A 15,770-nucleotide genomic window follows, 5' to 3' on the forward strand; every position below is an offset into this window, starting at 1 on the left:
ACAAATAACCCAGTTGTTATTCCAATGTTGGTTAAGAACATTGTTGTGTGTAAATTGACGCTTACGTTTTTTGCATTACAACAGTGACTACACTTGGTTTTACAATCATTAGCTGTAAAGCACTTAGGAATGCAGACATTATGAAAGGCACTGTAAAAATGTGTGAGGCTTCCTCCCCATACGTTTTGAAGTGTAGGACAGTTGACATTTACTGCAACTGTCCCACGTGGAAGGTGCAACAATTAAAGTCAGCTATCAGGGAGGTGAAGGGGTAAGTGTCTGATAAGGCTGTCTCCAATGAAAAAGCAGCAAGCTAGGACGTGCAGCTACAGAACATCATGGAGGATAGAGTTAGGACACACAACCTTCAGTAACATATTCCTTTAAGTTTGAAACCGACTCTTATACAGGAGAACAGAACATGGAAAAAAAGAGAGAAGACGGGGATGACAACAAACATGGGATAGGTTGTGGGTAGCAAAATCAATTGGAATTTAAGTGAGTAATGAGAAAAATACTAGAAGAGTTGAAGACTACAAGTTACACAGAAATGAATAAAAATCTTGCAGCTAGATGCTTTGAAAATAAAGATATCCACAATTTATTGTAACTAACAGATCAAGAAGTTTTTTTCAAGTCAGTGTAATTCAAGTAACTGAATCCTTTCCTAACTATTCATAGCCCCTGCCATACAGTTATGGTCTCAAGACTGGATTCCAACATGCAACATAATTAAAAACCAAAAGAAGTGCAGATGCTGTAAATCAGAAATCAAAACAGAAATTGCTGGACAAGTTTAGCAGGTCTGGCAGCATCTGTGGAGAGAAACCAGAGCTAACATTTTCGATCAAGAAACCCTTCCTTAAGAACATGCAACATAACTTCCCGATTCAAACCGAATACAATTCCCTAGCCAGGCTTAACATGGCAACTTAACTCCAGTTTCAAGAATTTCAAGCTAAAAGAGCTGGGATGTTTCAAACAACAGAGTTCAACACATTGTCACAGCAGTACAAATAAGAGAAGATGTAACTCTTAATTCACTCAGGTGTCACTGACTGGGCCAGCATTTATTGTCCATCCGTAGTTGCCCTTGAGGTGGAAGTCAACAAGGAGCTGCCTTCTTTAACTACTGCAGTCCTTTGGTGTAGGTAGCCCCACAATGCCAGTCAGGAGGAAGCTCTAGGATTCTGACCCAGCAACACCGAAGGAACAGCCATTTATTGTCAACTGAGGTAAGCGGTGCACTGTCACCTGTATGCTCTGGAATAGTAATGATTCACCTTTAGTCAGTTCTCCATGTATTAGTTCACCTGCGAATGAGCAATGCTTACCATATGCAGCAAAAATTCTTTCAAAAGCAATTATCGATTACCTTTTCCTCTCAAAAAGCCCTCAGAAGGTATTTGTAATGAGATGAACAGTTAGGAACTGCTCTCAATTTTCACTGTGATACTGTTAATTTAGATTAGTTGACAACCCAGTTTTATTCTTTTTATAACTGGCAGTATTATATCCAACATTTATAAGGCTAGAATTTTTCCTTCAGAAAAGCACTAATATTTCTACAGTACTAGGTCTTATTCAATCATCTCCTCTTAACCAGACTGAAAATAAATTCTAGTTTTTGTCTAAATTTAAAGCACATTCCTCCAAACATTGAAATCCATCATGATTTTCAGAACTGAACACTTGCAATCTGGGCAAGAGATTGATTCCATCAGTGAAAGAGATAAGAGATAAGGGAGGTGCTAATGACTGTATAATGCAGTAATCATCAAACTGTAGTAACAGCCAAATCAAAGGCTATGTGCTGTGAACTGTGACTTGCCACACGTCAATTAACCTTCTGGAAATTGTCTGAATGTATCATCTAGAGTAGAGGTTCAAACGCAAAATGTAGTTGTCCTAAATCTTGAAACCAAAAATGTTTATAGAGAACTAGCGAGCACAGAAGAGAATGAGCGAGTACAGAAGCAAGCAAGAAAACAGAAGGAAGAAAAAGCTGAAAATGTGTTGCTGGAAAAGCGCAGCATCCAAGGAGCAGGAGAATCGATGTTTTGGGCATGAGCCCTTCTTCAGGCCCATACCCAAAACGTCGATTCTCCTGCTCCTGGAATGCTGCGCTTTTCCAGCAACACATTTTCAGCTCTGATCTCCAGCATCTGCAGTGCTCACTTTCTCCTAGAAGGAAGGAAAAGCCCTGGTACCCACCCACTAGAACAGAGATGCATAAAATTCAGATAATCTACAATGACCGTAGTGGAGAACATGTTAGCCATTCCTGCTGGAAAAATAGAAAAAGTCAACAGAGACTGCCAGTGATATGCAGAGGTTCTGAACTGATAACTTTGGTTTAACCAAACTCAAGAATGCTTGTCATATGACCATGCCAACTAATCAAAGCTAAATTAGGTCATACTAGAATGCTAAGTCATAACAAGCCTGCAAAACAGTCTCCTGGTGCATAATTGTTGAGGCAATATTTTTAACACCGATGAAGCCAGACTGTTTCACTACCTTTTATCAGATCACATTTGGCATGTTACATGTTTCCATGTAAAAGGTAAAACATGGAATGGCAGAAAACAAAGCAAGGATTGTATCACTGCTTTAATCTGAGCCAACATTGTTGGCAAAAAAGCTACCATTTCTTGTGATAGAAAATTTCAAGTAGTCACATTGCTTTCCAAATGTCAAGACACTATCCATATAGTATAAGGTAGTGAAATACCTGGATGGCCTTCAACATTTTTGAGACCAGGATCAGGAAAAAGAACTGAATGCATAAACAGAAGCAAAAGGAAGAATATTACCCCATCCGCCCTCAAGAGTTTGAAGAATGCCAAAGTATTTCTCTAGTGGAAGACACTGAAGCTGGAAAGATGCACCAGAATTTCACACTGCACCACAAGACGACAATAAGCATGTTTCACTGCAGTGACAACCTGGTGGACTCACCTTAAGACAAAGCACTGAGCAGAGAAAAATCTCAGTTTCTCGCGTGCAAACTCATGTTTACCAATGCCTGTTACTGTACAAGGTCAGGGCATTGTAAGGTTAATAAATTCAAATATAAACACTTTTTTTTTACAAAGTTACTGAACTGTTTTTATTTGTTCTTTTTTGAAGAGTTCTTTTGAAGGCAGATCAGGTGACATACAGGGCTTCTTTACCCATCTTGAAGTTCTACTTAACATGATTTACTGTGATTTTATTGTACAATGCCTTTGATGATGTCAGAATGTTGTAAGGTTATTTCACAGCCAAGAACAGACTATAGTATTCCATTATTGGAATGCAAGAGAAAATATTGTGGCATTTGAACTCCAAGAAATATCTATTACTATGACTATAAAGCAAAGAAAAACCAAAGTAAAAATCCAAATGGAAACTAGAAATAATGCAGATAAAATACGCTTGTTCATAAAAAAAACACTTTCCTAAGCAAAATGGCTTCAAAAGCATTTGTAGGTTTAAAAAGAAAAATCAAAGAAGCTCATTCTTTTCTTGCTGAGCAAATCAAAATCCTAAAAATAAGAGGGAGGAGGAAAGGAAGAATCTTTAAAAGTTGCAACAGTCCCATAACATTTCATGAAAAATAATAAAACAATAGAATTTTACATTTTCATGTGAACAGTCATTTTAGCAATAAAAATTACTGAACCTTAAATTCTTCATCAGTTATGTATATTTTCATAAAGGCTTTCACATCTTTGCTTTTAGAAATGTGAAATATTTTTAAGTGAAACAATCACAAATCATTTTCTAAACTTGCGAAAACAACCAAAATTATGCAGTATGTAAAATTCAGGTAAAGTTAGAATCCATACCAAGTACAGTATATAGGGATGTAGGAATATTCCTAACCTGCAAAGTGATTCCTCCACATTATATCAGCAATGGTCATTGGTGGGCCACTGGGAGGATAGTGTTTACCTTTGAGGGGCTCATGGTCACTCCTCATAATATCCATTAAAGAATTCTCCAAAGAGTGCAAGTTAAATGCATCATAGGGCCGATTCCGGTCCTGTAAGACAAAACGGAATACTGTTGGAGATATTTCTGGCTTTGCACAACTCTGCAAACATCACCATGAAGTTTTGAGATTCATATAAAGTCATTGTGAGTAACATGAAAGACTGCCATGCTTTAATTAGCATAATCCTTCAACAGAGTCAAAACTTCAGAGAGTTAGTTATAGCCTTGTTAATAATTCTTCAACAGGGAGAAAAAAAATCTTTATTTACCCAAGATTTAGCTTGGCAATGGCTTTTTTCAATTTTCATAGTATATAAATAACTAACTTTACCTCTAAAGAAAAAGTTTTCATCTGATTTGATATAATTATTGTTAAATCAGTTGTTGCTGTGCCATTCAATTTAAAGCACGGACCACAAAGTATGGATATCGCTTAATTTAGTCTGATGTATTTTCATAAGCTTTTATTTCAATTCATTTAGGTAATTTTTGTAAGTACTTTTTAATGTGCCTTTCATCTAGGAAAAAAAACAGATTGCCATTTTTCAATTTCGACAGTCTGCCACAAATAACACTGTTATGTAGGAAAACAACATACCAGAAGAAAGTGAGGACGGCAGATGCTGGAGATCAAAGCTTAAAAATGTGTTGCTGGAAAAGTGCAGCAGGTCAGGCAGCAAAGGAACAGGAGAAATCGACATTTCGGGCATAAGCCCTTCAGGAATGAGGAGGGTGTGCCAAGCAGGCTAAGATAAAAGGTAGGGAGGAGGGACTTGGGGGAGGGGCGTTGGGAATACGATAGGTGGAAGGAGGTTAAGGTGAGGGTGATAGGCCGGAGAGGGGGTGGGGGCAGAGAGGTCGGGAAGAAGATTGCAGGTCAAGAAGGCGGTGCTGAGTCAGAGGGTTGGGACTGAGAGGGTTTCCTTCGTCATTTCTGCCACCTCCAAAACAGACCCCACCACCAAGGATATATTTCCCTCCCCACCCTTATCAGTGTTCCGGAAAGACCACTCCCTCCACGACTCCCTCGTCAGATCCACACCCCCCACCAAACCAACCTCCACTCCCAGCACCTTCTCCTGCAACTGCAAGAAATGCAAAACTTGTGCCCACACCTCCCCCCAAGGCCCCAAGGGATCCTTCCATATCCATCACAAATTCACCTGCACCTCCACACACATCATTTACTGCATCCGCTGCACCCGATGTGGTCTCCTATACGTTGGGGAGACAGGCCGTCTACTTGCAGAACATTTCAGAGAACACCTCTGGGACACCCGCACCAACCAACCCAACCGCCCCGTGGCTCAACACTTTAACTCCCCCTCTCACTCCGCCAAGGACGTGCAGGTCCTTGGCCTCTTCCATCGCCAGACCATGGCAACACGACGCCTGGAGGAGAGGCGCCTCGTCTTCCGCCTAGGAACCCTCCAACCACAAGGGATGAATGCAGATTTTTCCAGCTTCCTCATTTCCCTTCCCCCCCCACCTTTTCTCAGTCCCAACCCTCAGACTCGGCACCGCCTTCTTGACCTGCAATCTTCTTCCCGACCTCTCCGCCCCCACCCCCTCTCCGGCCTATCAGCCTCACCTTAACCTCCTTCCACCTATCGTATTCCCAACACCCATCCCCCATGTCCCTCCTCCCTACCTTTTATCTTAGCCTGCTTGGCACACCCTCCTCATTCCTGAAGGGCTTATGCCCGAAATGTCGATTCTCCTGCTCCTTGGATGCTGCCTGACCTGCTGCGCTTTTCCAGCAACACATTTTTAAACAACATACCAGAGCCTGCAAGAGACATTGTTGAGCAAGTATTTGTTAAGTCAACCTCAACAAATGTGTTGTGCTGCATTTGCTGCATCATATGTTTGGTCAAAGTGTACTGTTACTCTGTCATTTTCCAAAGACAAAATATGACAATATTTGAAGACAGTGTAAAACCAGTGGCAGTGGAAGTAAAACAAAGAATTTCTTTAACATTGCATGATTTATCTCGATATCAGAGCATGAAAACAATTCTCCAAGACTATCAACATCAGACACGTTTGCATTCAAAAGATGCCAGGCTTCAGGAATAGAGAATTAGCAGTAATGAAATCCTAAATATCTAGCACCCCTTGAACTTACACAATTCCTGTATATTCAAACATTAAGGCATTATCTATAATGGCTTTCAAATCTCATTAAGTATACAAGAAGCTTGTTGCCTTTTTCAAGGCCAATAATGATTACATCTCTTACAATAGCTTCAGAGACACACATAAGGTCAATTTAACCTTCAATCTGTGCCTTGTGATATTCACTGTGATTAACATTTGTGTAACCAAAGGTAACAAACATTCAATATTTTTCTGTTCCATGATAGACAAATAGGAAAGGTTACATGATGTTATGAACAATTCTTCTAATTTATTGCTGCTTCACTAACTCTGCTATGATTTGCTATCTGAAGGTTAGAAAATATAAACAACTCAAAAATAAATTATGCAGACATTCACAGTATTTTAGTATAACAATGATTTGAAGTAAACATGTTTTTCTTTTATTTTTGAAGATACTTGAACTTGTAACTATAAATCATTCATTTTCGACCTTTCATAAAGCATGAAAGGTCGACACTAGTTTTGTCCACTTTTGTTACAGCGAGGTTGATTTAGGCTACATTTATCACTGATGACTCAAAAGTTGAACTTTCCTCATAAATGCTACTGCACGTCATTTAAGATGCATCAGAATATCATGCAGGATAATCATATTATTCAAGAAAGAGATGCACAGTTTAAAAGACATATCCAAAAGAAGTTAGGAACTGGTGCAAAGCTCCACAATATTTACAATGACAATAAACAGTCAATAAAAATTACTGTCTTGTAATCCTTCTGGTTCTAGACAGTCTTGTAACAGATAATAGATTTTGTAAGTTAAGATACAGGAGCAGAATTAGGCCATTTCGCCCACTGAGTCGGTTCCACTATTCAATCATGGCCGACATGCTCCTCACTCCCGTTTTCCTGCCTCCAGATCCCTCCATCCCATTACCAATAAAAACATATCTGTCTCACTCATCCTTAAATTTACTCACTGTCCCAGCATCCACCACACTTTTAGGTAGCAAATTCCACAGATTCACAACCCTTTGGGAGAAGTAGTTTCTCCTCAACTTTCTTTTAATTTTACTTCCCCTTATCCGAAGGTTATGACCTCTCATCGTAGAAGGCCCTGCAAGAGCAAGCATCTGCTCCACGTTTAGATTAGATTAGATTAGATTACTTAGTGTGGAAACAGGCCCTTCAGCCCAACAAGTCCGCACCGACCCTCTGAAGAGCAACCCACCCAGACCCATTTCCCTACACTTACCCCTTCACTTAACACTACTGGCAATTTAGCATGACCAATTCACCTAACCTGCACATCTTTGGACTGTGGGAGGAAACCGGAGCACCCAGAGGAAACCCACGCAGACACGGGGAGAATGTGCAAACTCCACAGACAGTTGCCCGAGGCGGGAATTGAACCCGGGTCTCTGGCACGTCTACTTTATCCATGATTTCTATCATTTTGAACACCTTAATTTGATCTCCCCTCATTCTCCTCATTTCCAGGGAGTACAAGCCTAAACTTCTCAAATCTTTCTTCTTAAGACAAACTCATCTCTGGGATCAGCTTCATAAACCTCCCAATGCCACTCCATCTTTGCTCTAGTAAGGGGACCAAAACTGCGCACAATACTCCAGGTGTGGTCTCAGAAGAGATTGGGTGTTGTTGGTACTACAGTACTAATTTGAAAATCCAGCACTCTTTCATTTATGACATTCCTTCAATTCTCTCTCTCGCGCAATTAGGCACTGAAGTCAGCCAAGTGCTGTTAAAAATGATTTTTATTTGCCAGTGATTTTGTCAAGTTCACCACATTAACAATTCAACAAAGATACAAAAAAAGGCATTTTTTAGCAGTAAAAAAGTAACATTGTTTGTTTCCAATTACATACTTCCTTTGTGTTGAGGCACACTATGTCCTAAATGAAATGAATACAAATGAATACAAACCAGACAGTATCATACTGGAGTCTAACAACAAAACTCAGATAACCATTAGGCTTGTCAGATTTTCGATAGATTTAGAAAAACATTTCCAACTCAAAAACATTAAATTGACATTCAACATTTCTACACAGGAATCAAAAAGATTTTGTTCATAGTGTTAAAATATAATTTTTTTATACAGCCCTCTTTTCCCTTATTTGAATGGTGCCACAGTCCTTCCAGGATTTCCCCCTTTCCTTGCTGTGAGCATTTTTTCCCAAATCGATTGAACCACCTCAATCATTTCAAACAAAAAAAATGCAATTTGTTATTTCAAGGTTTTATTCTTGAAACCTGTTTGGCAATTTTCTGACCTTGAACAGCTTGCATTACTCCTAGATTATACAATTAATATACTTGCTCAACAAATGACTGCTGCTCATTTCACCACAGTTATGATTGCATCATATTGCATAGACAGGAGCAAAGTTTAAAGCTAAATATAGTCCATTCATTACAGCAGATGACATCTATTTTATGAGTGTGGAAATCTCATGATTGATGTTGGAATGTGGTGATGTTAGCAAGTTCCAAAACTGCTGATCACTCATACCTCCTTCAAAACAGATAGCTTAAGAGAGACTTGTAGCAAGCATGGCAATGTGAACAGACAAAAATACTAGAAAGATACAAATATAGGATCAAATTCATATTCAATATTCGCTTTCACTTCCTCAGCCAAGGCTTAGTTTATGAAACTACATGATGAGCAAGTACCAAGATAACAGTAATCTAGGCATTGGCATAGCCCATTGTAATGCGAGGGGGAGATGAGAGGAGGAGATACGAGAGGGGAAGGAGGGGCGAGGGAAGTGAGGGACAAGAAAGGGCAACAGAGAGGGGAAGGACGGATGAGGGATGGAGAGAGGACGAGGAACGTTGAATAGTAGCAAGATGAGTTGGGGCAGCAGAGATAGGCAGGCAGGGTGCACATAAATAACAGAGCAAGGTGAAAGGGAGGGGATTTAATAGTGTGACAGCCATTGAATTCACAGAATGGGCATCAAGGAATGGGCATCAGTGGGTGGTGTCACAAAGAAGTTGCACTGAATATAATGTTTCAGTGTTGCCTTGAATCAAGGGTAGTGCAAGAGAACTGCAAACATTACAACCTTGTTCAAGAAACATTGTGAGCATAAGCCCAGCGATTAAAAGTCTAGTCAGTTTAACTTCAGTGGTGGGAAAGCTTCTCGAAGTAATTAGTCAGGACAGAATTAGTAGTCACATGGAGAAAGGTTAGCTGATTAGGAAGAAGCGTTATGCATTTCCAACATGGAAACAGTGCTCAACTAATCTGGATGGGACAGTTCCTGAGGGACCTGGGTGTGTACATATGCACCAATCATTCAAGGTGGCAGTAGAGGTAGACAGCAGTTAATACAGTATTTTCAATTTTATTCATGGGGCACAGTGTATAGCAGCTGGAGGTGATGCTAAAGATTTATATAAAAACACTTGTTAGATGAGACAGCCTGGTGGTTTCTATGCTGTGTGTATGTTTCTATGATTTTTTTTAACAAATAGGAAATCTAGAAAATGAGCTATTCTTCACTAAATATTTTTGTGATTTTATGATTTAACAGCAAGTATTCAAGCTGGACTAAAACCTCAGCTCAAAACCAATTGGCCCTACAGCTAGACCGCAATGTGGAGTGATGCCAATAGCATGGGCTCATTTCCTGTACCCACCAAGGTTACAAGGAAGAACTCTCCTTCTCAACCTTTCCCCTCACATGAGGCATGGTAACCTTCCAGTTAAACCAATTGTTTTTCTCTAATGAGAGCGCATGGTCTGATAAGATTATGGTGACTTTACCTTGAATCTGATCCTTCCCAGTTCAAAAGCACAGTTTCATCTATGCATTAGGATCTACTATTAAACTATTAGGTACTGAAAATTCATTTCTCTAGTCTAACTTGACATATGAATATTACACTGACTCTGAATATATTAAAAGTGAACTGAAAATTATTTTTCGTCATCAGTAGCTTATAGTCTTCTCAGCTTGCAAGCAATTATCAAAAGAATGGGGTTTTATTTGGAGAAAAGAATTGCATATTTATTGGCAAACAAAGGAATAATGGTCTTATGCAAAACATTAGGTGACAAACTGCTGATTTTAAAAAAAGCCTACAAGGTCTCTTGCACATGATCAGTGGTTAAGATAGGCAAAGTGACGCACAATTTGTAAAGTTTAGAGGGGTTTTGGCAAAGATAAACTTTTGTTGAGTGACTCCAAACAACCAGAATGTCTCGTAGGAGAGATAATTCATTTGTGATAAATACAATAGCTAATTATTTTCTGCAACTGTGAAGTTGGCAGCACAAGTTAGCATCATTGTACAATCAAATTGCCTCGTTTATAAAATGAAATCACCCATGGTATACATAACAGTGAGTCAGTATTGCAGTGTTTAAATTACATTTCATTAATTGATGTAGCTACATACAAGGAGATTCTGAGGCATGGCAGGTAGCATCCTGCCTCTGAACCAGAAACTTCAGATTCACGTCCAACTCCTGAACTTGCTGGCCAAGGAAGCCCCATTCATAACATGACTGAACAGCTTGATTGTCAAGCTGCAAATCCTTCCAACACAACAACGACAAGGAGCAAAAGCGGGACAAATTTCTGCTCAGCCATGTGATTGAGAGAACATGGGGGTCATGATCAGTATCCATACCTTCAGAACAATCATTCAAAAGTGCATGTTACCACACCAATTCAACTTCCTGTGTTGGAATTCCTGGAGTGTGCAGGAGATGGTTTTCTGGATCAATACATTGTGGAACCATTTAGAGAACAGGCTATCCTAGGCTGGGCAATGTGCAATCAGAAAAGAATAATTGGCAAACTAGTGGCACAAGGCCCTTGGCTAGAGTGACCATAATATGATAGAATTCTTCATTAAGATGGACAGTGATGTAGTTAATTCTGAGACAGTGGTCTTAAAGCTAAATAAAACAAACTATGATGGTATAAGGCACAAGCTGGCTATGGTAAATTGGAGAACGTTACTTACAGGGATGATGGAAGACACACACTCACCAACGTTTAATAGCATATGAAGGAACAGGAACAATTGTTTTCTTTAAGTCTGGTACAAAAACAAAATAGGAAAGGTGGCCTGACCATGGCTAATAAGGGAAAATAGGGATGAATATTAGATTCAAGGAAAGGCCACACAAATTGACCAAAAAAAGCAGCAGAACTGAAGGTGGGAACTGTTTAAATTTCAGCAAAAAATGATAAAGGGATTGGTTAAGAGGGAGAAGTAAAACACAAAAATAAGCTAGTGGGGAAGTTTCAATCTGATGATAAGAGCTTCTATCAGTATTTGAAGAGGTAGAAAAAAAAACTTAGTGAAGACAAACGTATGTTCCGTACAATCAGAAAAATGTGAAGTCATTACAGTGACCAAAGATGGCAGAACAATTCAATATATAATTTGGTTCTACTTTCACAAAACAGCAGACAAAGTCCTAAAACTGTTGGGGAACACAGGGTCCAATGAAAGGGGGTGGAGGGACTGAAGGAAACCACTATTAGTGGCTTATGGTGTTGAGGAAATGTATGGAATTAAAGGCTGATAAATCACCAGGGTCCAAAAATCTACATCTCAGAGTACTTAAGGAAGTGGCTTAGAAATAGTGGATACATTGGTGGTAGTCTTTCAAGATTCTATAAACCATGGAATCACCATTTTAAAAAGCACAGAGATAGAACAGGGTATTACAGACTAGTGTGCCTGGCATTCATACTGGGGATAAAGATAGAGTCCATTATGGAATATTTTATAGCAGAGTATTTGGGAAAACTGCCAGGATGGACAGTCAGTACAGATTATCAAAGGGAAATCATGCTTGATAAATCTATTGGAATTCCTTTGGGGATGTAACTAATAAAGTTGATAAGGGGAGCCAGTGGATGTGGTTTACTTATACTTTCAGAAGGCTGTCAATAAGGCCTCACAGAAGAAACCAACATGAAAAATTAAAGCACATGGGATTGGGATAGTGTACTGACATGATACAGAACTGGCTAGGGGACAAAGTGTAGTAATAAACAGGTCTTTTTCTGAGTGGCAGCCAGTGACGAGTGGGGTACTGCAGGAATCAGTGCTTGGACTCTAGGTATTCACAACATATATTAATGATTTAGATGCAGGAACTCTTTTTTTTTAAAATGTAATAACTCCCAGTTTGATGACAACACAAAGCTGTCCTTCATTGCTAGAGGGACGGAGTTTAAAAACAGGGATGTTTTGCTGCAGCTGTATAGGGTGCTAGTGAGGCTACACCAGGAGTAGTGTACAGTTTCACGCTCCTCACTTGAGAAAGGATGTACTGGCACTGGAAGAGGTGCGGAGAAGGTCCACTAGGTTGATTCCAGAGTTGAGACGGTTGGCTTATCAGGACAAATTGAGTAGACTCATCAGAATGGAAAGAAGGAAGGGGGATCTTAAGGAAACATTAAATTATGAAGGTAATAAATGAAAGCAAGGAGGCTGTTTCCACTGGTAAGTGAAACTAGAACTAAAGTGTATATCATCAAAATGAGGAGGAGCAGATTTAGGTCTGAGTTGAAAAGGAACTTCTTCGCCCAAAGGGTTAGGAATCTAGAATTCCCAGCCCAGTGAAGCAGTTGAGGCAACCTCATTGAATGTTGAAAGGCAAAGATAGATAGATTTTTGAACAGTAAAGAAATTAAGGGTTATGGTGGATAAGTGGAGCTGAGTCCACAAAAAGATCAGCCATGACCTTATCGAATGGCGGAGAAGGCTCGAGGGACCAGGTGGCCTACTTCTGCTCCTATTTCTTGTGTAGGAGTGAGGGCTGAGAGGTGGATTAGAGATGCATTAATGTGCTTTGGACCAGTTTAGTGAGTTGTCAAATTCACGCAAGGTGAAGTGTAACATGAATAGATTATATTGAGGTTATCCAGTCTGTGGACAAGAACAAGAACAGATAATCTGAAAGAAGATAGGTTAAATAAAACCTGGGTATCCTCGAATGCTAGATGTAGAAAACAAGCGTGCAGGTGTAGGAGGCAGTGAAGAAGGAAAATGGTATGCTGGTCTTCAGAGAGGCAGGTTGTCTTATTGCAATTGTATAGTGCCTTGTTAAGGAAGGATCTTCTGGCAATGTAGGGAGTACAACAAAGTACTAGACTGATTACTGCAATATTGGGGCTGACGCATGAAGAGAGGTTAGATCAGTTAGACTATATTCTCTGGAGTTAAAAAGAATGAAGGAGATCTCAAAAGCCTATAAAAATCTTGCAGGACGAGATGACTAGGGACTGCATAACAAGGGTTCACTGTCTAAGAATACTGGGCAGGCCATTTATGACAGATGAAAAATTTCTTCACCCAGACTGTGGAATTCTCAACCAGAAACCAGTTGAGGTCAAAACTCTCAATGATTTCAAGAAGTAGTAAGATACAGTTCAGAGGGCTAGAGGGATCAAAGGATATGGGGAGAAATGGGAACAGGGTATAGAGTTGGATAATCAGTCATCATCATGTTGAATGGCAGAGTAGTCTCAAAGTGCAGAACAGCCTAGCTCTGCTATTTTCTATGTTTTTGATTGAATTGTAACACAGCAGCACAGACACATCAAGGCGTCAGGCTGGGCACAGAACAAAACATGAACTTTTTCATTTTTGTAGAAATATTCCAAAATTAAGGAATCTATGTATATTTCCCATTTTCTGACTTCAGTTTACTTACCCAAGTTGGTTAACATAAAAGTAGCTACTTTTTGTTTTAAAATGCCTGTTAGTTAATTCTCATTGCTTATTTTTACACTGGAATAATTTCAATTTATTCCATTCTGCATATAATAAATTCAGTCCTAAAAAGAGAGTTGCTGAAAGAAAACAAAAGACTGCTGGATAAAAGTATTTTTAAATCAAATTGATCACAAAAATGAATGGCTAATTGTTTCAAAATGTTAATACTCTATTTTACAGCATAACATCTTGCAAAATCTACCCACATTGCCTGGATAGTGGTGATATATTTATCTGTTACAGTTCATCACAACCTGTTATTTTATGGATTGAAGATGGGATTTTAATCATACAACTACATTAGAATGCAAACAGTAAGATTGTTTAACCATCTTCATTTGGGTTGAAGTATCAGTTCTGATTTTGAGCAAGAATGAAATTGAACTTCAGACAGAATTCACAACCAACTAACATTTCTTGTGATTTATTTGAACATCAGAAATATTAGCAAGCAGATCAGAGAATGAAAAAGCTTCCAAGTTAGTCATAAAGAAACAGCCTTAAAATAGGATGCACGAGTGTGCTACTTCTTGCCCTGTCTTGAAATAGAATAAGCCAGTATTTTTGCCAATTGAAGAAACACACGATTTTACCAATTTTACTCACTATTATGAAGCAAGGCAATGTTTAGCTAACAGAATAATTCAAAGCAACTGCAACTTCCACAGCTTTTAAATGCTTCGCAATTGAAATTTTTTCCCCCCATGTCAAATTTTCCACAATTATTTCAACCCCATAAGAATCTTGTTTTAATATCATACTTCTAGTCACAATAAAATTTGCTGCAGCTGGTATGGAATCAATCTGCACATAAGCCAATCAATTTTCCTCCAGCTAACTGGGAGACATGCTAAATTAATGAATTGGTACTCATGAATTGGAGAATTGGATGGCTGTTGTTAGACATGCTCACAGCTGGCACTGTGCTGTAAGGGGGAAACTTTGAATGCGCACCAGAATATCTTGGGAGAAAAGCTCCCATCAATCCCTCTTCTAGTATGAAGCAGCTTTAGACTAGTACTAAGTGGTGTAGAATGCCCTCCATGCGGAGATAAAAGTATTTTAAATGGCTAGAGAGCTAGATTATTTTATATAATTGGCCAATATATTTGAAAAATGTAACATCCAGACTACAAAAACTCCTCCAATCACCACCTTGAAAGGAAGCGTGGGACTTGCTGAGCACAATTATGGCTGTCCAATAGGAAAAGGGGTACAGCCAGCAGTACATTGTGGTTTTATTATGTCCAGTTGGAGCAGTCTCTTGGGGATTTGGGGCCATAGGGAATGAATAAGAAGGCAAACTAGCTGATAGTTTGGGGCCTGGTGGGGCAAGGAGTCCCTGATGAAGATCTTGAGCAGGGGTGCAGCAAGGGGACAGTGCACCAAGTTGGAAGACTGAGGGAGAGATTGTACCCAAAATGACGACAAATTAGGTCAGGTACCATAGCACAGTAAATAAGTTATAGTGTAGAGTGAAGCAGAATGACTAACTCCACCCAACAACAGTCACACAGACACCAGTGGACAGAGCTACTGCAAAAGTTTCCATGTTAACTTTTTCAGGTCAAATGCTTTATACAACGTCTGCCAGCTGAGCAGAATGGAAGGGAACGAGCATATGCGTAGCACATTATCATATTCTCAGAATGTCCCCAATTTCTTTAAGAATTAATAGTTATTTTTAAGTGAATGTAAAAGGTTTGTGGGTATAACTGAGGACACTACCGAGGTTCATCCCCAAGAAAAGAAAGATTATTCGGGGAGGGATTAGACAGCCATGGCTGACAAAGGAAGTCAGGAAATGTATTAAAGAAAAAGAGAGATCCTATAAAGTGGCCAAGAGGACTGGGAAATCAGAAGATTGGGAAGACTACAAAAGCAGAGAGAAATAAGGAAGGAGAGGATC

At 39.4% G+C, this 15,770-nt stretch overlaps 1 protein-coding gene across 5 annotated transcripts in view; it reads right to left on the minus strand.

Annotated features, from left to right (window-relative positions):
• Positions 1 to 15,770, minus strand: part of cpeb3 (cytoplasmic polyadenylation element binding protein 3) — a 118,887-nt gene that overhangs the window by 84,251 nt on the left and 18,866 nt on the right. For all 5 annotated transcript variants that reach the window (XM_072557728.1, XM_072557725.1, XM_072557723.1 and 2 more), the window contains exon 3: positions 3,871 to 4,030. In XM_072557728.1, coding sequence (XP_072413829.1) covers positions 3,871 to 4,030 — 160 coding nt within the window. The remainder of the gene's footprint in view (positions 1 to 3,870; positions 4,031 to 15,770) is intronic.

The sequence above is a fragment of the Chiloscyllium punctatum genome, chromosome 38 (genome assembly GCF_047496795.1).
Source record: "Chiloscyllium punctatum isolate Juve2018m chromosome 38, sChiPun1.3, whole genome shotgun sequence".
Classification (NCBI taxonomy): domain Eukaryota; kingdom Metazoa; phylum Chordata; class Chondrichthyes; order Orectolobiformes; family Hemiscylliidae; genus Chiloscyllium; species Chiloscyllium punctatum.